We start from the raw sequence: 22214 nt of genomic DNA, 5'->3' as shown, positions 1-22214 counted from the left end.
TTCTTTAAGCTGGCCTTGAAACTCTGGACTGCCCGCTCAGCCAGTTCACTGGATGAGGGGTGATACAGCACTGCTCTAATGTGCTTTACCCCATTGGAAGACATGAAACTTTTGGCATTTGTCAAAGCTGTTCCGTCTGATACGAGAAATTCAGGTAATCCGCGGAGCATGAAGCAATGCCGAAGTTTCTTGACCATGGCATGTGCAGTTGTGGATCTCATCTCAAAACCTTCCAGCCGTTTAGAGTGGCCGTCTACCAATAGTAGAAACGTCATGCCAAAAAATGGTCCTGCATGGTCTATGTGGATGTGCAAACCCAGGGCCAAATTGGCCATTCCAAAGGGTCCAAAGGGGTTGCAGCAGGTAACTTCTGCTGCAACTGGCATTGATCGCAATGCTTCGCTAAGCTCTCGATATCAATGTCGATGCATGGCCACCAATCGTAACTTCTGGCAAGCCTCTTCATTTTTGACATGCTCAGGTGGGCATTATGCAACTTGGCAAGGGGCAATTACCTTCCTGGCACAGGAACGGTTACTTTCTCTCCCCGTAGGATGATGCCTCACAGCTTAGCTCTTCTTTCCTAATGTGGTATTGCTTCATGTCTTCAGAAATCCTCTCATTCTGCCAAACGTTCTGCTTCATCTTTGATAACAGGGGGTCAATGCCTTCCAGAGACATGCTGGTGGAATTTTCTCAATCTGTATACAAAAGGTAGAACGTCTTTTTCTGTCTATGAATAACCTTTCTCAGCTTCTGAATGGGTTCTTGACATGTATGTAATAAGCCTCTCAGACCCATCATCCATTCTGTGAGATGAAACTGCCCCAGTGCCATATGAGGAGGCATCACACGTTAGCACTAACTTCTTGGACAGGTCAAAATGTTATTAAATGCTTATTAAATGCTTCTCTCTGTGGTACTTTCCAGAACCATCTCTGGTGTTTCTTCAGTAATATGTGTAAAGGAGCCAGTAATGTTGACAGGTTTAGAAGGAATCACCAGTAATATTTTACCATTCCCAAGAAAGATTCAAGCTCCGAGGCATTTCTAGGGGCCAGTGCCTCCTTTAGTGTCCTAACTTTGTCTTCCATAGGATGCAATTGCTGGGCATTCACACGGTAATTGAGATAAGCTACTTCTCTGGCCTGGAAAGTGCATTTTTACCTTTTAAGGCAAATTCTCGCCTCCTGAAATCTTCTCACTACTTCTTCAAAATTAGTCAAGTGTTCTTCTTTGGTTGCACCATTAATCAATGCATCATCCAAATATACAATGATACGTGGCAAGCCCTGTAATAAAGTTTACATTGTCCTTTGAAATATGGCACAAGCTGATGAAATGCCGAACAGCAAGCATGTATACTGATAGAACCCTTTATGGGTGTTAATCATCACGTTGCCTCTGGAAGAATCATCCACCTCTAACTGTTGATATGCATAGCTTATATCTAATTTTGTATACAAATATCCTTCAGCCAATCTTGCATATAAATCCTCTATCTTTGGGATAGGGTATGTGTCCAGCTTTGCTGCTTGGTTTACTGTTAATTTAGAGGGGGTGATTCTCTAGCAAGTTGAGCCAACGCCAATCCTACTATGCTGGGAGAATAGCGGGAGAGCCTCAAAATGGGATTCGCGCTAGGCGCCAGTTTGCCATTCTCCCGGCCTGCTCCAGCAGGCGTGATCAGGATTTTGCCCAGAAAGGGCAAGAACCTGTTCACACCTCATTTGCATTCATTTTAATCTCATCAGTGAGATTAAAGAGAATGCAGCGGCAGCCCGGGAGTCACCCCCCCCCCCCCTCCCCCCAGCAGGAAGTCACGCTGGCATCATTTAGTATTGTTCTGCAAAGTGGTGATCAGGCACCATGGACACCAAGGCAGAGCAAGGAGGTGGGTAGCCTCTTCACTCACCTCCATGCAGCTCAAGAACACCGTAATTGCTGCCCGGGTGCTGTGGAGGGTCCTTCAAGGAGGCTAGGGGTTGGGGGACTGGAGGGGGGGTGGATTTGGCTATGTGAAGTGCTGAAGCCATCTTCATTTCTTGTGAACACCCTTCATAAGGCAAACCACAGCTGTCTGTCCTACAAAACACTCACAGAACAGAACCGCCCTTTGAAATTTCTGCTTTGTCCTAGCCTGTCTAAAGTCCATTTGAACCCCCTTGAAGTTCCAGTAGGTTCTATGGTTTTCTACATTTGTTCATTGTTGTTGACATTCCATGCCACACCCCATTGAATTTGACAAGCCTCTAGTTTGACAGCCTAAGGCCATGCCAAAGGAGGGATTAGCCTTGATAGCTGTGATAGCACTTGACAATCCCTGAACTCTGAAGTGCCTCCTCAAAAGATATTCTCCACCACCACGCCGAAGTGCCCACGCCGTCGTGAACGCCATCGAGGTTCACGACGACGCGAAACAGCCCCTATCCGGACCGATTCAGGGCCCGATAATGGGCTAGGAGCGGGGCCGCGTCATCGACATGCACCAGGCCTTGTCGCCGCGTAAAGGCAGTACTGCATACATGACGCGGCCGGCGCCGCATACATGACGTGGCCGGCGCCGCATAACTGCCGTCACCCGCGCATGTGCGGGTTGGCCGGCGCCAACCCGCGCATGCGTGGTTTCCGTCCTCTCCGAGTCCACCCCGCAAGAAGATGTCTGACGGATCTTGCGGGGCCGCGGAAAGGAGGTCCTCCTTCAGAGAGGACTGCCCGACGATCGGTGGGCACCGATCGCGGGCCATCCCACATTTCAGGTGCCCCCCCGGTGCAGGATCCCCCCCCCCCCCCCGCAGGCCGCCCCCCCAGTGTTCCCGCGCTGTTCCCGACGGCAGCGAACAGGTGTGGACGACGCCGGGGGGAACCCGCCGTTTTGGCCTGGCCACTTGGCCCATCCGGGCCTGAGAATAGCGGGGGTGCCGGAGAATCGCCATTTTGGGTGTCTCCGGCGATTCTCAGGCCTGCGACCCACGGCACTCGACGGGGCCGTTCCCGCCGCTTGGGAGAATCGCGGGAGGGCGTCGGACCGGCATCGCGGGAAATTTTGGCGGCCCAGGCGATTCTCCCAACCGGCGCAGGAGTGGAGAATCGCGCCCAAGGTGCCCTGTCAAGTTCTCTAGACTGGATGTCCTGCAACATTTGATGCTTAAACAGCATGCCTGCATCCTAGGTGCATGAGCATCGTTGATGCGACTGGCAACACTCATACATCAAAGTGCAGGGTACACCACGAAGGACCCTCTCGCAGCCAAAGAGTAACTATCTGGATGAGCGGAAGAGAGCTGAGCACGACCTCCCTGATGTTGCTGGCAGTAGCCTGGGGCGTAGGGACTTCTATCTGGACGTGCGTGGGTGTGAGAGTGAAAGTTGCCAAGTGGCTCGCTGATGGTACTCTGAGAAAAGGCTTGTCTGTCATATTAAAGGTGGAGTAGGGTTGCAGTAATGACTCCCCACCGGGCTTAAAGGCAAACTGCAAACTCTAGCAGCCCAGGTGCACTGTGTGATGACACAACAGCAATAATATCTCGGGTTGTCCAAGGCTGGGTATCAAGAGCGCATAGTTTGACTTCCCCTCGTTGACTTTGTTAGATCTTGTGTCCTCTCACAGTCCAGTGAGCCAGGTCACTATAACCACTTGGCCACCACTCTCAGCCGCATCACTCAGCAAATCTGGGTCAGGGGAAGACTCCCTCAATGGCAAGAGCTGAGGGTGATGGGCCAGGCAACTTGCGTGGTTGCCAGGCACTGATGGGCGAGCGGTCATCATGAGGACAAGGGATTGTGGGGAGGATTGTGGGGTTTGAGGGTTTAGGATGGATGACCTTACTGACCTCTTCACATCCTAAGATGAATTTTGGGATCAATCCAGCTGAGATGGCTGTCGACAGTCAGAGCCGAGTTGGACAGACATCACGGACTACATCAAGGAAAATGCAGGCTGGGGCCTCCACCACAGTGAGAGGACACCGCCACTCAGTCTCAAGACCCGGTTGCCTATCAGGCTGAGGGGAGGCAGAAGGGTACACCGACGATGAGCTGGCCATGATCCTCTACCTCTCCAGGGGCTATAAATACCTCTGAACCCCCAAGGGAGCCCCTTGTCTGCCTCACTCCTCGCCAAACCTGTTGTAAACCTTGGTGACATGTTTAGTGAGGAAGGATCATTTATTTGATTTGATTTACTATTGTCACATGTATTAGTATACAGTGAAAAGTATTGTTTCTTGCATGCTATACAAACAATGCGTACCGTACATAGGGAAGGAAGGAGAGACTGCAGAATATAATGTTACAGTTATAGCAAGGTGTAGAGAAAAGATCAAATTAATACGAGGTATGACCATTCAAAAGTCTGATGACAGTAGGGAAGAAGCTGTTCTTGAGTCAGTTGGTAGGTTACCTCGAACTTTGGTATCTTTTTCCTGACGGAAGAAGGTGGAAGAGAGTATGTCCGGGGTGTGTGGGGTCCTTAATTATGCTGGCTGCCTTTCCGAGGCAGTGGGAATTATAGATAGAGTCAATGGATGTGAGGCTGGTTTGCGTGACGGATTGAGCTACATTCACGACCTTTTGTAGTTTCCTGCGGTCTCCATACCAAGCTGTGATACAACCAGAAAGAATGCTTTCTATGGAGCATCTGTAGAAGTTGGTGAGAGTCGTAGCTGACATGCTAAATTTCCTTAGTCTTCTGAGAAAGTAGAGTCGTTGGTGGGCTTTCTTAGCTGTATTGTCGGCATGGAGGGACGAGGACAGGTTATTGGTGATCTGGACACCTAAAAACTTGAAGCTCTCGACCCTTCCTATTTCATTCCCATTGATGTAGACAGGAGCATGTTCTCTCTACGCTTCCTGAAGTCGATGACAATCCCCTTCGTTTTGTTGACATTGTTGGAGAGATTATTGTCGTTGCACCAGTTCACCAGATTCTCTATCTCATGAGTAAGGTTTCAAAGTTGCAGGAGTGTACCAGCAGGCAGGAAGGTGGTTTAAAGTGTGTCTTCTTCAATGCCAGGAGCATCCGGAATAAGGTGGGTGAACTTGCGGCATGGGTTGGTACCTGGGACTTCGATGTTGTGGCCATTTCGGAGACATGGATAGAGCAGGGACAGGAATGGTTGTTGCAGGTGCTGGGGTTTAGATATTTCAGTAAGCTCAGGGAAGGTGGTAAAAGAGGGGGAGGGGTGGCATTGTTAGTCAAGGACAGTATTACAGTGGCAGAAAGGACGTTTGATGAGGACTCGTCTACTGAGGTAGTATGAGCTGAGGTTAGCAACAGGAAAGGAGAGGTCACCCTGTTAGGGGTTTTCTATAGGCCTCCGAAAAGTTCCAGGGATGTAGAGGAAAGGATTGCAAAGATGATTCTGGATAGGAGCGAAAGCAACAGGGAAGTTGTTATGGGGGACTTTAACTTTCCAAATATTGACTGGAAACGCTATACTTTAGATGGGTCTGTTTTTGTCCAATGTGTTTAGGAGCGTTTCCTGACACAGTATGTAGATAGGCCAACGAGAGGCGAGGCCATATTGGATTTGGTACTGGGTAATGAACCAGGACAGCTGTTAGATTTGGAGGTAGGTGAGCACTTTGGTGATAGTGACCACAATTCGATTACATTTACTTTAGTGATGGAAAGGGATAGGTATATACCGCAGGGCAAGAGTTATATCTGGGGGAAAGGCAATTATGATGCGATGAGGCAATACTTAGGATGCATCACGTGGAGAGGAAAACTGCAGGGGATGGGCACAATGGAAATTTGGAGCTTGTTCAATGAACAGGTACTGCGTGTCCTTGATAAGTGTGTACCTGTCAGGCAGGGAGGAAGTGGTCGAGCAAGGGAACCGTGGTTCACTAAAGTAGTCGAAACACTTGTCAAGAGGAAGAAGGAGGCTAATGAAAAGATGGAACATGAAGGTTCAGTTAGGGCGCTCAAGAGTTACAAGTTAGCTAGGAAGGAACTAAAGAGAGAGCTAAGAAGAGCCAGGAGGGTACATGAGAAGTCTTTGGCAGGTAAGATCAAGGATAACCCTAAAGCTTTCTATAGATATGTCAGGAATAAAAGAATGACTAGGGTAAGAGTAGGGCCAGTCAAGGACAGTACTGGGAAGTTGTGCTTGGAGTCCGAGGAGATAGGCGAGGTGCTAAATGAATATTTTTCATCAATATTCACACAGGAAAAAGACTATGTTGTCGAGGAGAATACTGAGATTCAGGCTACTAGACTAGAAGGGTTTGAGGTTCATAAGGAGGAGGTGTTAGCAATTCTGGAAAGTGTGAAAATAGATACGTCCCCTGGGCCAGATGGGATTTATCCTAGGATTCTCTGGGAAGCTAGGGAGGAGATTACTGAGCCTTTGGCTTTGATCTTTAAGTCATCTTTGTCTACAGAATTAGTGCCAGAAGACTGGAGGATAGCAAATGTTGTCCTCTTGTTCAAGAAGGGGAGTAGAGATAAACCCGGTAACTATAAACCAGTGAGCCTTACTTCTGTTGTGGGCAAAGTCTTGGAAAGGTTTATAAGAGATAGGGTGTATAATCATCTGGAAAGGAATAATTTGATTAGAGTTAGTCAACATGGTTTTGTGAAGGGTAGGTCGTGCCTCACAAACCTTATAGAGTTCTTTGAGAAGGTGACCAAACAGGTGGATGAGGGTAAAGCAGTTGATGTGGTGTATATGGATTTCAGTAAAGCGTTTGATAAGGTTCCCCACGGTAGGCTACTGCAGAAAATATGGAGGCATGGGATTCAGGGTGATTTAGCAGTTTGGATCAGAAATTGGCTAGCTGGAAGAAGACAAAGGGTGGTGGTTGATGGGAAATGTTCAGACTGGAGTCCAGTTACTAGTGGTGTACCACAAAGATCTGTTTTGGGGCCACTGCTGTTTGTCATTTTTATAAATGACCTGGAGGAGGGCGTAGAAGGATGGGTGAGTAAATTTGCAGATGACACTAAAGTCGGTGGAGTTGTGGACAGTGCGGAAGGATGTTACAAGTTACAGAGGGACATAGATAAGCTGCAGCGCTGGGCTGAGAGGTGACAAATGGAGTTTAATGCAGAAAAGTGTGAGGTGATTCATTTTGGAAGGAATAACGGGAAGACAGAGTACTGGGCTAATGGTAAGATTCTTGGCAGTGTGGATGAGCAGAAAGATCTCTGTGTCCATGTACATAGATCCCTGAAAGTTGCCACCCAGGTTGAGAGGGTTATTAAGAAGGCGTATGGTGTGTTAGCTTTTATTGGTAGAGGGATTGAGTTTTGGAGCCATGAGGTCATGTTGCAGCTGTACAAAACTCTGGTGTGGCCGCATTTGGAGTATTGCGTGCAATTCTGGTCGCCGCATTATAGGAAGGATGTGGAAGCATTGGAAAGGGTGCAGAGGAGATTTACCCGAATGTTGCCTGGTATGGAGGGAAGATCTTATGAGGAAAGGCTGAGAGAAGAAGGTTAAGAGGTGACTTAATTGAGGCATACAAGATGATCAGAGGATTGGATAGGGTGGACAGTGAGAGCCTTTTTCCTCGGATGGTGATGTCTAGCATGAGGGGACATAGCTTTAAATTGAGGGGAGATAGATATAAGACAGATGTCAGAGGTAGGTTCTTTACTCAGAGAGTAGTAAGGGCATGGAATGCCCTGCCTGCAACAGTAGTGGACTCGCCAACACTAAGGGCATTCAAATGGTCATTGGATGGACATATGGACGATAAGGGAATAGTGTAGATGGGCTTTCGAGTGGTTTCACAGGACGGCGCAACATCGAGTGCCGAAGGGCCTGTACTGCGCTGAAATGTTCTATGTTCTATCTCATTCCTGTACTCTGTCTCGTCATTGTTTGAAATCGGGCTGGGGTAGGGGGGAGATCACCAATATGTAAATGCATTAACATTTATCATGTTAAAGGGCGTGGGTCTCGTGACCTCGCCAGTGAGACTTTCCACCTGTGCATTCGGTCCCACGGACGGCGAGTGCAGGCTCAAGATTATGGCCAACAACTGTTTACAGGGTGATGCAGATTCAGTGATTCCAATCATGTCTCTCTGATATATCAGAGCAAAAGCCCGCACTCTGCTTGGGTGATCCCGCAGGCTGATTACCAATTGGATGAGCGGGTCACATGACCCTCAGAAGATCACCGTTAAAAGGGGCAGGCTAGGACAGGACCAATGCCTATGTTAAAATAACGGAGAAGATTTTAATAGAAACACGTTGAGCATTCATGTAAAACACTGCGTACAATAATCCCCAGACTAATATTGCAAACGCACCTTCACTCGTGGTTTACACAGTTACAAAACTTGTTTCAATTGCAGTCAAATACCAATAATTTGGCAGCACGGTAGCATTGTGGATAGCACAATTGCTTCACAGCGCCAGGGTCCCAGGTTTGATTCTGGCTTGGGTCACTGTCTGTGCGGAGTCTGCACATCCTCCCCGTGTGTGCGTGGGTTTCCTCCGGGTGCTCCGGTTTTCTCCCACAGTCCAAAGATGTGCAGGTTAAGTGGATTGGCCATGATAAATTGCCCTTTAGTGTCCAAAATTGCCCTTAGTGTTGGGTGCGGTTACTGGATTATGGGGATAGGGTGGAGGTGTTGACCTTGGGTAGGGTGCTCTTTCCAAGAGCTGGTGCAGACTCGATGGGCCGAATGGCCTCCTTCTGCACTGTAAATTCTATAAGATGGATTTTAGTAATTAATTAATGTTATAAGCAGCAATTTTACATTGCCTTGAAAATCATTGATTAAAATTCACATCCAAATCTTTTTTCTGCCAATATAAAACCAAAATTCTGCAGATGCTGGAGATCTGGAAAAACACAGAAAATGCTTGTCGATGACCCTTCATCCATTCTGAGGAAAGGTCATCACCCTGAAACCTTGGGCGAGTTCTACCAGCTGGGTCCAGCCGGAATCGAATCACGGCGTGGCAGGTGGATCCGAGGAGAGGCCATCCCGGGATTCCTCACAGCCGTTCCGTCTCGCGAGATCTAACTAGATCTTACGAGGCGACGCAATCTGGGTCCCACCGAATCTTGCACGGCAAAGTGGGTTGAAGAACCCACTTAACCGTGCTGAAGCTGGATCTAACTGGCCCTCGGCATCTATTAGCCTCCTCAGGGAGAACCCAGCTGAGCACCTATTAGTAATGGTCCACACATTCGCGGACCAGGCGGGACAGCACCTGGAGGGTCTCCAAGGCCATTGGAAGCCCCTGGGTGGTCAGGGACAGGGTAGAGTGGCACCCTGGATCTCTCCCTGGCATCTTGGCAATGCTAGGCTAGTACCGTGGCACAGCCATCTTGGCTGTGCCATGGTGCCCAGATGGCACTGCCAGATTGGCAGGAACACTGCTAGTGTGGCAGCACCAGAGTGACAGGGTGGCACTGCCAAGGGTCAGGGCCTGAGGGGGCCATGCCTATAAAACGAGAGGTGAGGGGAGTTTGAAGCATGGGTGGGTGAAGGGCCGGTAGAAAGGGGCCTCAGGAAGGTTGGGGGGTGAAGGGTGCGGGTCCTGATGGGGAGGGGGATTTGAAAATGGGGGCCCAAAAGGGGATGGGGGAAGGTCTGAAAAGGGGGGGTGCCTCAGCGACCCCCATAGCGGTGTGTCCTCTATCGGGCGTGTAGTAGTGCCCATGTGGGAAGTGACATTGCCCATGGGTGGGGGTCCCTCAAGCACACTTAGAGATTGGGGCACCCTTTCAAAATGGTGGCCCGACCTCTGAGGAGCCTGTCTGGCCAGCGAGTTCAGCTCCCCAGTGATGGAAACAATTCTAAGTGTGTGTTAGCCCAGAGAGAAAGGCCCAGGACCTGAAAAGGTGATTCTGGACTCAACTTAACTAAATAGGAACAAAGTCTCATAGCTAACGCGGGGAAACACAACGCTATCGAACAGTGCTCAGGTTAGATAGGAGGCCTCAGCCGTGAACGTGTGGCTGAGGTCGCACATAGCCCCGTTTTCTGCACTGAAGAGCTCCGCTCGCTGGAACTCCTCAGCGTAGCGACAGATCGGGACCTAATTTTTAAATGGCACCCCAATCTGTAGAGCTCCCAACGCAAACCTCTACTCTCTCACCAAGCCCCAACTCACTATGGGCCACCGGGGCCTGCCCACACCCTACCCCCCCCCCCCCCCCCCCCCCCCAACCACACAGGGTACCCCCTCAGCCGGATTGCTGACACGCAGGAAATGCCAGTTTGGTACCTTGGCAGAGCCAACCTGGTACCCTGGTAGTGCCCCAGCCAGCTGGCAGTGCTACCTGTGCACCTTGGCAGTACCAGACTGGCATTCTGGTGGCACTGCCAGGATGCACAGGTAGCACCAGCAGTGCCAGAGTGCCACCCTGCCCAAAGGGCATGCAGCTGGGGGCCTCAAATCCCCTGGTAGACCCGCCCAAGTGCTTTCCTTCTGGTCCCCGTTTGTGGAGACCAGTCCTGAATGGTGCTCGCTGAGATCGCCGAGACAAAGGGGATAGATCTCAATGCATCAAGAAACTGCATATTAAAGGTAGACTAGCTGTCTTGCTATAATATGCAGATTTGACAAAATGTGCAGATCCCGTTAAATCCTGCAAGGCATTGCGAGCCGGCTAGATCCCGGGAGCGAGGTCTCCCAGCTGCTATCAGCGACATTGCGGCGATGCGAATTGCTTTTTGGGCGTAGGATGGCCATTTGATCGCGCCCTCAGTGTTGTTAGAAAGCGGTGGGGAACTCCGGGGAAAACCCCCAGCCAAACCTGCCTGAAATGACACTTAGAAACTTTTCCGCTAGATCGCGTCCCTTGATTCTGTTTCTCTCCACACATGGGCTGGGATTCTCCCCTACCCGGAGGGGGGTCCCAGCGGTATGGAGTGGCGTGAACCACTCTGGCGTCGGGCCGCCCCAAGCACTCACCGTGAGGGGCTAGGCCCGCGCCGGAGTGGTTTCCGCTCCACCGGCTGGCGTGGAAGGCCTTTGGCGCCACGCCAGCCGGGGCCGAAAGGACTTCGCCGGGCGGCGGAGGTCCGCGCATGCGCGGGAGCGTCAGCAGCCGCTGATGTCAAACTCGCGCATGTGCAGGGGGGGTGTCTCTAACGCGTTGGCCAGCGTGGAGGCTGTGGCCAAGGCGGAGGGAAAAGAGTGCCCCCACGGCACAGGCCTGCCCGCGGATCGGTGGGCCCCGATCGCGGGCCAGGCCAGCATGGGGGCACCCCCCAGGGCCAGATCGCCCCGTGCCCCTCCCCCCAGGACCCTGGAGTCCGCCCACGTGCCCAGTCCCGCCGGTAAGAGAGGTGGTTTGATTCTCGCCGGCGGGACAGGCATGATAGCAGCGGGACTTCGGCCCATCGCGGGCCGGAGAATCGCCGGGGGGGGCCTGCCGACCGGCGTGGCACGATTCCCGCCCCCGTCGAATATCCGGTGCTGGAGAATTTCGCAACCAGCGGGGGCGGTATTCACGCTAGCTCCCGGCGATTCACCGACCCGGCGGGGGTCGGAGAATCCCACCCATGCTGCCTGACCTGCTGAGCATTTTGTTTGCTTTCATTCCTGTTTTTGCTCATCATTTGTTACTTATTTTTCCAATATGCATTACCTAACATCCATCTACATTAAAATCCATCTTCCATTCCTCAATTTACCTACATTATGTTGATCCACATTTTTTAACTACTGCTAAATACATTAATGTACATACATATGAATGAATGTAGAACTATAGTCTGTTCTTGTTCATTTGAAATTACATTTTGTTCGGGGAAAAATCAGATTATTGAGTGGTTTAAATGACACAATTTAAATAAATCAAGACAGGATGCAATTCTGATTTCAATTTGAATTAAATAATTTAAATTTAACCATTACAATTAATAGAATTAGATTTGTGTAAAATTAACAAGTTTCAAAGTTAACACGTTTTTGAAAAAACTTTTCCAATTAAGGGGCAGTTTAAAGTGCCTATCCACCTATTCTGCACATCTTCAGTTTGTGGGGGTGAGACCCACGCAGACACGGGGAGAATGTGCAAACTCCACACGGATCCGGGGCCGGGAACGAACCCGGGTCCTCGGCGCACTCAGGCAGCAGCGCTAACCACTGCGCCACCGTGCCTCCTCAAGTTTTTCTTATTTAGTGAAGTGGATGTGATGAATAAAAACGCAGGAAAGCAGTAATTAAAGAAAAAATATTTGGTCTTTCAGGATATACAAGCTAGTCATGGGTTTAATGAAGGTGAAAGTAGACAAGGCAGCCCAAATTCCATGGTACACGAACCAGAAGTGATCCATTGTGTGATGGAATTGAACAGAGTTGAATAGAACGGGTGAAGACTGAATTTTCATGCTGTTGTTTTACTCCCTTAAGGGTTAGGGAGAAATTTCAGAGGTGCGTCTTTTTTCAAGTTGTGCTTGTGATTTGCTACCTCCCTCAGGATATTGAGGGTATTTGATTAAAATTGTCTGTGAACAGTGTAGCAAGCAGAGTTGATGGGCTAAATGGCCTTATTCATGCCAGTTATGTAACCATGACAGACTTTTAGTCACAATCTATTTGGCATTAGCATTCTGGCACTAACACCACCACCTCCGTCACAGAATAAGAATAGGAACTTAAAGACAGTCACCATGTTCACCCCTCAAGGAGAAATGAAAAGCTTCCCAGAGACCAGTGTCCCATTTTTTCTTGCGTTCAGAATTAACTGTTAGCTTTTCCCACTGCCACCTAATTGTTCAAAGGTGTTCGTTCTCTTGTTTGTGCATCTCTGAGAATGTCACATTTAGATCCAAATTGTAACTCCAACTAACTGCGTATTTCTTGTATTTTTCATACTTGAAGGGAATGTCTTGAACTGAGGTATCGTGACCTAATGCCACTTTGTATTCTGGTTTCTTAGATCTTAGCTTCACACATTTCAAAATAATAGAATTTAATAGAGGTAAGAAGCTTTGGTCTCTAACACTGTTGGAAATGCAGTGGATGCATTAAAATTACTATACTTGAGGCGTTGCAATAAGATTTCTTGATAACTTTGTCTGAACTGCACTTATTTGGGGGCATTTAGAGAGAAGCACAGTCAGGAGATGAGCAGTATTTTACTCACTTTGAAATCCACTTAAGAAACCAGAATTCAGTTCAGTTAGGTACAGGTAGTAACATGCTTGTTCAAATGTTCAAAGTGAATTAAATTTTAAAAATTAAATTCTTCAAACAATTCCATATTTACCTGCAGCATCAGTGTCAGTACATTTTGCATTAACATCTTGTTTAGTATCCATTATTTCTGTTGTCATGATTACATCTGTATCACTGAAAAAAACAATAAGTACAGCAATACAAATTGTGCTTGGTATACACAGAACTCTCACCGTGTGTCCTTTTAGCCTTTCTTATACAATAATAATGAGAAATAACACATATCTTTACTGACTACCTCACTGATCAGATCTCTTCATTTTTCAGATGCTCCTGAAATTAAGTTGACAATCGCTGAAGTAAATGGAATTCAGAATATTATTTAAATGCAGAGAGGCTAAAAAACACTGCTAAACAGGGGGATCTGGATGTCCTCATACATGAATCAGAAAAAGTTAGCATTCAGGTCCAGCGGGTAAATAAGATGGAAAATGGAAAGTTGGCTCTTAATGCAAAGGAAATGGAAAATAAAAGTAGGGAATCAAATGAAACAAGTTGGAAGTACATGTTTGGCAGCATCTGTGGAGAGGAAAACAGTTAACATTTTGGATCAAGGACTTTACTTGAGAAGTTTAAAACAGTAACATACAGGTCAGAGGGGGTGCTGATCAAACATCAGCGTTCTAATCAGACTTCAACTTTCATACTGTATCCAGTTCTGGTTGTCAACAAATAAGAAATCTATTCAAACACAGAAGTCAATGCAGGAAAGAACCTGACCTCAGTATCACAGCTGGGATTTATGAGTAAAGACAGGAAAAACCTGGTCTGTTCAGCCTTTAACGATGGGCTGGAGTATACAGCGAGGGTGAGCTCCCTGCACCCCACTGTAAATGTGCCGGGTGAGCTCGCCTCTGTTTGGCCCGAATGCCCCATTTTAACTTTTCAGCCAACTGGCTTTTAATTATCATGAGAGGAGACCTCTTCAGAAGGATGTCTCACCTCATAGAGTTACTGACCAATCAGAGACTGGCACCTCTGTATAACCCGCAATGTCACCAGGAGGGGTGGCCACTGCCACTATTGCACCGAGAATATCAAGAAGGCATTCAGCAGTGGAGCTGGGCCTAAAGATAAGCAGTTCTGAAGAAGAATCAGATTGAGCTTGAAATGTTAACTCTAAGTGCAATCTACCAGAATGTGGACGAGATTAACTGGGTGTTTCCCGGTGCTCTGAGCGCGGAGATACACCCTGCTACCAAACACCCATCCAGGTAGATAAGGGGCCTTAGCCCCCTGGCACTCTGGGAGTGTTCCTGCTGGACTTTGTGGTGCCACTGAGGCAACTTGGCAGGGTGGCAGAGCCGAGGTGCCAGCCAGGAAGTGCCGAGGTGCCCAAATTCCAATTGGAGGATCAGGGGCCCAGCCTGTATTAAGCCTGGCCACCCAGAGCCCACCGATGGCCTGCGAGACCACCCAGCTGCCGTTCCATCTGATCCACGTTTGTGTGGACCAATACTGGACGGCACCCAGCTGGGGACTCAATGGGGAGGCTGTTAGATGCCGGGTGGCCAGTAGGTCATGGCTCAGTAGGCCTTGGCACGTTTAAAATCTACTTGAGTGCACTTGGCTTGGTCCCGCCCATTGTGGGTGGGATTCTGATCGCGCTGCCTTGCGGGTCTTTGGGAGATCCCACGAGGCATAGTGGCTGCTGGGAGGCCCGTGGGAGGCCTCGCTCAGCATCTAATGTCACGTTCCTGGCAAGGCGCAGCGTGGCCGGTAGATCACACCCTAGCCGTCTCACTCTAATATGCAGATTTGCTAGAAAGTGATCCTGCCTGGGATTCTCCAAACCCGGCAGCTGGCCAATGGGGTTTCCCATTTTGGGAAGCCCCATACTGTTGGCAAATCCCCGGACGTGGGTGCGATGCCGGCGCAACAGAGAATCCTGGCAGTGGAGAATCCAGCCCGATTGGGCAACATACAAGAGAACACTGATGGGCATAAAGATAGGAGATGCTTGGCATATTGCAAGACCTGTTGTCACTGACAAAGAGTATGTAGGACTTCAGTTGAAACAAGCAGAACTTGGAGGACTTCCGGTGGCAGCCAGGATGAAGTAGGTCGCAGATCCGATCACTCCTGCCGGTGATGGGCTAACGGACCTTTTTCGAACGGATCTTTCAGGACTTTGCGACCTGAATTGGTGGAAGAAACAACAGGGAAGAGGTTTTCGCCCCCGGGGTATGGACGGCTGGACCAAAAGTGGTCGAGTGAAGCGGCTTGGATCGAAGTGGGAGCAGCGGGGACCCCAGGCCGAGCGGCGAAGCATGGCGGATGGCAGGGACCAGGGAGCGGAGGCTCACTGGCCAAGGGAGCAACAGATGGAGTTTTTCAAGAACTGCTTCGCTGAATTGAAAAGAGACACGCTGGACCCGATGAGAGCGGTGATGGACCGAATGGTCGAGACACAGGCAGTCCAGGAGAAGGCGATCAAGGAGGTTCAGTCGAAGCTTTCCAGCCAGGAAGACTCGATAATGGTGCTGGAGCACGAGGTGGAGGAACTGAACGCCCGCCATAAGAGGATGCAGGAGCAGCTTGAGGAGCTGGGAAACAGAGGCAGAAGACAGAACCTGAGGGTCGTTGGCCTTCCCGAAGGCAGTGAGGGATTGTACGCGGGAGCATATGCGTCGAGTATGCTGGAGGCGTTGATGGGGCTGGGGGCCTTCCCTCGACCCCTGGAGCTGGATGGGGCGCACAGCAAAGAAGCCCAAGGCGTGCGACCGACCGAGGGCCCTGGTGGTTCGCTTCCACCGGCTTTCAGACAAGAAACGTGTGCTGCGGTGGGCCAAGACGGAGCAGAGCAGCAGGTGGGAGAACTTTGAGGTGCGCATCTACCAGGACCTGGGAGCAGAGCTGGCCAAGAGACGTGCGGGGTTCATCGAGGTAAAGGCGGCCCTCTTTAAAAAGGAGGTGAAGTTTGGAATGCTGTATCCTGCGAAGCTTTGGGTAATGTTCGAAGAGCATCACTACTACTTTGAGTAGCCAGATCAGGTTTGGACTTTTATTAAAGAGAAGAAACTGGACTTGAACTGAAGGACTTTTGGCTTCCAGAGATGTAATGTGGTGGCGGTTTGTTAATTTAATCTGTACTGTACTGCTCCACTCAAGAAGGTACTTAGTCTTGGCAGAGAATATGGACTGGAGGGACAGTTGGAGGGCGCATTGTTTCGGGAGTTTGCATGGGGGGGTGGGGGGTGCTGCAAGGGGGTCCCTGCAGTCAGTATCTTTTGTCGGGAGAGCGGGGCCTCTGTTCTGGGGGACTGGCTCTGGGCTTGTTAAGGGCTATGTAAATGTCCTTTAGAGAGTAGCTGTTTACTCACTGAGGAATGCAATCAGGTTAATGGGTCTTTTCTGTGTATGGGGGGGGGGGGGGGGGCCCGAGTGGTCAGGTGGTAGTCAGACAGGCGCCAAGGGTAGGGGTCAGCGAGGCTAGCATAGGTCAGGGGGCACTAGGGAGCGTAGGAGGAGGGGCGAGCCAGGGCCAAGCAGGTGGCTGACATGGGAGTTCTGGCTTTTGGGGCTGGGGAGGTCTGGGGGGGGGGGCTGCTGTGAGGTGGGGTAGGGGAGGCACAAGTGGGCCAGGGTGGGGACCAGGGACACCTCGAAGGGGGGAATCACTTGTCGACTTTCAGGGAGAAGTCTAGGATGCCGGCAGCAGCAGCATCCGGGGGGGGGGGGGGGGGGGAAGCCACTTTAGTTTAGATGACCATATGTGGGCTGTGCAAACAGAGCTGACAAGGGAAGTGCCTTATTAGGTTTGTTTTTTCCCCACTGTTTGTTTTCACCATGTTAAGGTTCTTTGCTTATTGCCTTTTTTCTGTAAATGTTACAAATTTGTTTTAAATTTAAAAAAATTAAAAATCAAAAAAAAAGTAAAGCTTGGAGCCCATTGCTTTTCAGAATCAAAGTAATGGCCAACTCCATGGTAGCATTTGCACACCCACCTGTGCTGCAGCATCTGCTGGCCAATATCTCAGCTTCAATTACTGCGAAGTCAGAGTGCTGCAGTGCAAGCTCAGGCTGAGGTCATGATGATCTCTGCTTTAGCCATGTAAACCTATCATACAGGTTCAAACCGCTGCCACCATAGTGCAGATACCAGTCCTCAAAGGGGTTTGCAGTCTGTCCTTCAAGAGATGATTAGGATTGTTGAGGGGCCCTCCTGGGGGAGTGGCTGTGCCTCTGTGGTGCACAAGCCCGTTTTCCTCAATTCGGATGACAGCACTGCATCCATCACTGCCACTCTATCAGTGCCCTTGCTATTACTTCTCAATCAGCCCAGTCTCTTACCACCAATGCCGAGATGGTAAAGTTCATAGCTGGGCCTTCTATGCCCCGAGCATATGGCAAGCATCCTCCAAAGCCATCTGTGGTCTCCCCCAGTGAAAGTCAGCAACCTTCTGTCAGCCATGCTGTAGGAACTAGGGCAGCATTAGATAGGAGCAGTGAGACAAGGACTAAGGGGATCCACTTGGTTGAATATCTCAGTTTTGTGTCTCTGACTGGATGTTTTAAAAAATTTGTTCATGGGCTATTAACATCACTGTCAAGGCTAGCGTTTGTTGCCCATCCCTAACTGCCCTTAAGAACGTGGTGATGAGCAGCTTCTTGAACCACTGCAGGTCATGTGGTAAGTGTTGTTAGATAAAGTTCTTCTGGAGTATTATTTTTGTTTTTATTTCAGGATTTTAGCCAAGGGGGCACTAAATGCACACATCATCTAGTGTGCAGTAGATGAATTGAAACATGCGGAATTGTGGACTGACTGTGATGATGGGATGACACTGTAATGATATGCATAAGCAATTCTACATGTATCTATATTAGACCTCCAACCAGTAGGTGGCAGTAGAACTACACCATGTAACACTGCAGCCTCGGGCAGTCTGAGTGAGGAGTCTTTGTGGATAGTTGTGTTTTGTATTAGCTCTCGTATTCTAGTTGTTAACAGTTTACAGTTCGTTAGTATTATTAGTATTGTTTTCCATCCACGTTATTGTAATTTAATAAATCTTAACTAGTCACAAATTAGATATTCTTTGGCGCACTGACTCAATCATTACAACGCACTAGAATGTTACACGGTACCAGAAGTGTTGATCTACGAATCGAAGATCTGAAGCTGACACAGTATGTAGATAGGCCAACGAGAGGCGAGACCATATTGGATTTGGTACTGGGTAATGAACCAGGGCAGGTGTTCAATTTGGAGGTAGGTGAGCACTTTGGTGATAGTGACCACAATTCGATTACATTTACTTTAGTGATGGAAAGGGATGGGTAATATACCGCAGGGCAAGAGTTATATCTGGGGGAAAGGCAATTATGATGCGATGAGGCAAGACTTAGGATACATCGGATGGAGAGGAAAATTGCAGGGGATGGGCACAATGGAAATGTGGAGCTTGTTCAAGGAACAGCTACTGCGTGTCCTTGATAAGTATGTACCTGTCACGCAGGGAGGAAGTGGTCGAGTGAGGGAACCGGGGTTTACTAAAGCAGTCAAAACACTTGTCACGAGGAAGAAGGAGACTTATGTAAAGATGAGACATGAAGGTTCAGTTAGGGCGCTCGAGAGTTACAAGTTAGCTAGGAAGGACCTAAAGAGAGAGCTAAGAAGGGGACATGAGAAGTCTTTGGCAGGTAGGATCAAGGATAACCCTAAAGCTTTCTATAGATATGTCAGGAATAAAAGAATGACTAGGGTAAGAGTAGGGCCAGTCAAGGACAGTAGTGGGAAGTTGTGCTTAGAGTCCGAGGAGATAGGAGAGGTGCTAAATGAATATTTTTCGTCAGTATTCACACAGGAAAAAGACAATGTTGTCAAGGAGAATACTGAGATTTAGGCTACTAGACTAGAAGGGCTTGAGGTTCATAAGGAGGAGGTGTTAGCCATTCTGGAAAGTGTGAAAATAGATAAGTCACCTGGGCCGGATTTGATTTATTCTAGGATTCTCTGGGAAGCTAGGGAGGAGATTGCTGAGCCTTTGGCCTTGATCTTTAAGTCATCTTTGTCTACAGGAATAGTGCCAGAAGACTGGAGGATAGCAAATGTTGTCCCCTTGTTCAAGAAGGGGAATAGAGATAAACCCAGTAACTATAAACCAGTGAGCCTTACTTCTGTTGTGGGCAAAGTCTTGGAAAGGTTTATAAGAGATAGGATGTATAATCATCTGGAAAGGAATAATTTGATTAGAGATAGTCAACATGGTTTTGTGAAGGGTAGGTCGTGCCTCACAAACCTTATAGAGTTCTTTGAGAAGGTGACCAAACAGGTGGATGAGGGTAAAGCAGTTGATGTGGTGTATATGGATTTCAGTAAAGCGTTTGATAAGGTTCCCCATGGTAGGCTACTGCAGAAAATACGGACGCATGGGATTCAGGGTGATTTAGCAGTTTGGATCAGAAATTGGTTAGCTGGAAGAAGACAAAGGGTGGTGGTTGGTGGGAAATGTTCAGACTGGAGTCCAGTTACTAGTGGTGTACCACAAGGATCTGTTTTGGGGCCACTGCTGTTTGTCATTTTTATAAATGACCTGGAGGAGGGCATAGAAGGATGGGTGAGTAAATTTGCAGATGACACTAAAGTCGGTGGAGTTGTGGACAGTGCGGAAGGATGTTACAAGTTACAGAGGGACATAGATAAGCTGCAGCGCTGGGCTGAGAGGTGGCAAATGGAGTTGAATGCAGAAAAGTGTGAGGTTATTCATTTTGGAAGGAATGACAGGAAGACTGAGTACTGGGCTAATGGTAAGATTCTTGGCAGTGTGGATGAGCAGAGAGATCTCGGTGTCCATGTACATCGATCTCTGAAAGTTGCCACCCAGGTTGAGAGGGTTATTAAGAAGGCGTATGGTGTGTTAGCTTTTATTGGGAGAGGGATTGAGTTTAGGAGCCATGAGGTCATATTGCAGCCATACAACACTCTGGTGCGACCGCATTTGGAGTATTGCGTGCAATTCTGGTCGCCGCATTATAGGAAGGATAGAACATAGAACATAGAAAATACAGCACAGAACAGGCCCTTCGGCCCACGATGTTGGGCCGAACCTTTGTCCTAGATTAATCACAGATTATCATTGAATTTACAGTGCAGAAGGAGGCCATTCGGCCCTCTGAGTCTGCACCGGCTCTTGGAAAGAGCACCCTACCCAAACTCAACACCTCCACCCAACACCAAGGGCAATTTTGGACACTAAGGGCAATTTATCAGGGCCAATCCACCTACCCTGCACATCTTTGGACTGTGGGAGGAAACCGGAGCACCCGGAGGAAACCCACGCAGACACGGGGAGGACGTGCAGACTCCGCACAGACAATGACCCAAGCCGGAATCGAACCTGGGACCCTGGAGCTGTGAAGCAATTGTCCTATCCACAATGCTACCGTGCTGCCGTTAAGAACAAATAAATCTACACTATATCATTTTACCGTAATCCATGTATCCAGTAGCTGCTTGAAGGTCCCTAATGTTTCCGACTCAACTACTTCCACAGGCAGTGCATTCCATGCCCCCACTACTCTCTGGGTAAAGAATCTACCTCTGATATCCCTCCTATATCTTCCACCTTTCACCTTAAATTTATGTCCCCTTGTAATGGTTTGTTCCACCCGGGGATGTGGAAGCATTGGAAAGGGTGCAGAGGAGATTTACCAGAATGTTGCCTGGTATGGAGGGAAGATCTTATGAGGAAAGGCTGAGGGACTTGAGGCTGTTTTCGTTAGGGAGAAGAAGGTTAAGAGGTGACTTAATTGAGGCATACAAGATGATCAGAGGATTGGATAGGGTGGACAGTGGGAGCCTTTTTCCTCGGATGGTGATGTCTAGCACGAGGGGACATAGCTTTAAATTGAGGGGAGATAGATATAAGACAGATGTCAGAGGTAGGTTCTTTACTCAGAGAGTAGTAAGGGCGTGGAATGCCCTGCCTGCAACAGTAGTGGACTCGCCAACATGAAGGACATTCAAATGATCATTGGATAGACATATGGACAATAAGGGAATAGTGTAGATGGGCTTTAGAGTGGTTTCACAGGTCGGCGCAACATCGAGGGCCGAAGGGCCTGTACTGCGCTGTAATGTTCTATGTTCTATGTAAAGAAATTAGGAAACGGTACAACTAAAAGAAATCTACTGATCAACGAAGAGCATCAAAAGAACACATCTCAACGCTCAACTGGTCACCGAAGAAAAAGATGAATAGCTTGAAAACACCACAAAATCTTCAAGTAACTGATATCATAGATGCAAATTGGCGTGCTTTTGAGCAGCAGTTCACGTTGAACGTGGCAGCCTTAGGTCTACAATCTCAGCCTGATGCGTGAAAAATAGCATTGATGCTCAGTGTAGCAGGTTCACAGGCAATCAAAATCTTTAGCACGTTTGTATTTGAGCAAGAGGCAGATAGTGAGAACTTTGATGCCATTGTTAAACGGTTCGATGAGCATTGTACCCCGAAGAAGAACAAAACTTGTGAATGGTACATTTTCAGAATGCGCACACAGCAGCCAGGCAAGTCGCTCGACAGTTTTCTCACGGATCTAAAATTAAAGGCTCAGACTTGTAATTGTGCCACATTGAAATCGTCAATGATCAGGGGCTAAATTCTCCGGAAACGGCGCGATACCCGCCGACTGGCGCCCAAAACGACGCAAATCAGACGGGCATCGCGCCACCCCAAACGTGCGGAATGCTCTGCATCTTTGGGGGCCGAGCCCCAACCTTGAGGGGCTAGGTCGGCGCCGGACGAATTTCCGCCCCGCCAGCTGGCGGAAAAGGCCTTTGGTGCCCCACCAGCTGGCGCGGAAATGACATCTCCGGGCGGCGCATGCGCGGGAGCGTCAGTGGCCGCTGACAGCTTCCCACGCATGCGCAGAGGAGGGAGTCTCTTCTGCCTCCGCCATGGTGGAGACCGTGGTGGAGGCGGAAGGGAAAGAGTGCCCCCACAGCACAGGCACGCCCGCGGATCGGTGGGCCCCGATCGCGGGCCAGGCCACCGTGGGGGCACCTCCCGGGGCCAGATCGCCCCAGGACCCCGGAGCCCGC

The 22214-nt window shown here is 49.0% G+C and overlaps 1 protein-coding gene across 6 annotated transcripts in view; it reads right to left on the bottom strand.

Moving 5' to 3' along the window:
• cracd (capping protein inhibiting regulator of actin dynamics) overlaps positions 1-22214 on the bottom strand; it is a 389395-nt gene that overhangs the window by 202251 nt on the left and 164930 nt on the right. For 3 of the 6 annotated variants that reach the window (XM_072496811.1, XM_072496816.1, XM_072496812.1), the window contains exon 2: positions 13197-13279. The exons of the other annotated variants lie outside the window; for them this stretch is intronic. In XM_072496811.1, the coding sequence (XP_072352912.1) occupies positions 13197-13263 (67 nt within the window). In that variant the 5' untranslated portion in view covers positions 13264-13279. The remainder of the gene's footprint in view (positions 1-13196; positions 13280-22214) is intronic. 6 annotated transcript variants of the gene reach the window in all.

The sequence above is a fragment of the Scyliorhinus torazame genome, chromosome 3 (genome assembly GCF_047496885.1).
Source record: "Scyliorhinus torazame isolate Kashiwa2021f chromosome 3, sScyTor2.1, whole genome shotgun sequence".
In the NCBI taxonomy this organism is placed as follows: Eukaryota; Metazoa; Chordata; class Chondrichthyes; order Carcharhiniformes; family Scyliorhinidae; genus Scyliorhinus; species Scyliorhinus torazame.
This window is presented reverse-complemented; position numbering and strand designations above follow the sequence as displayed.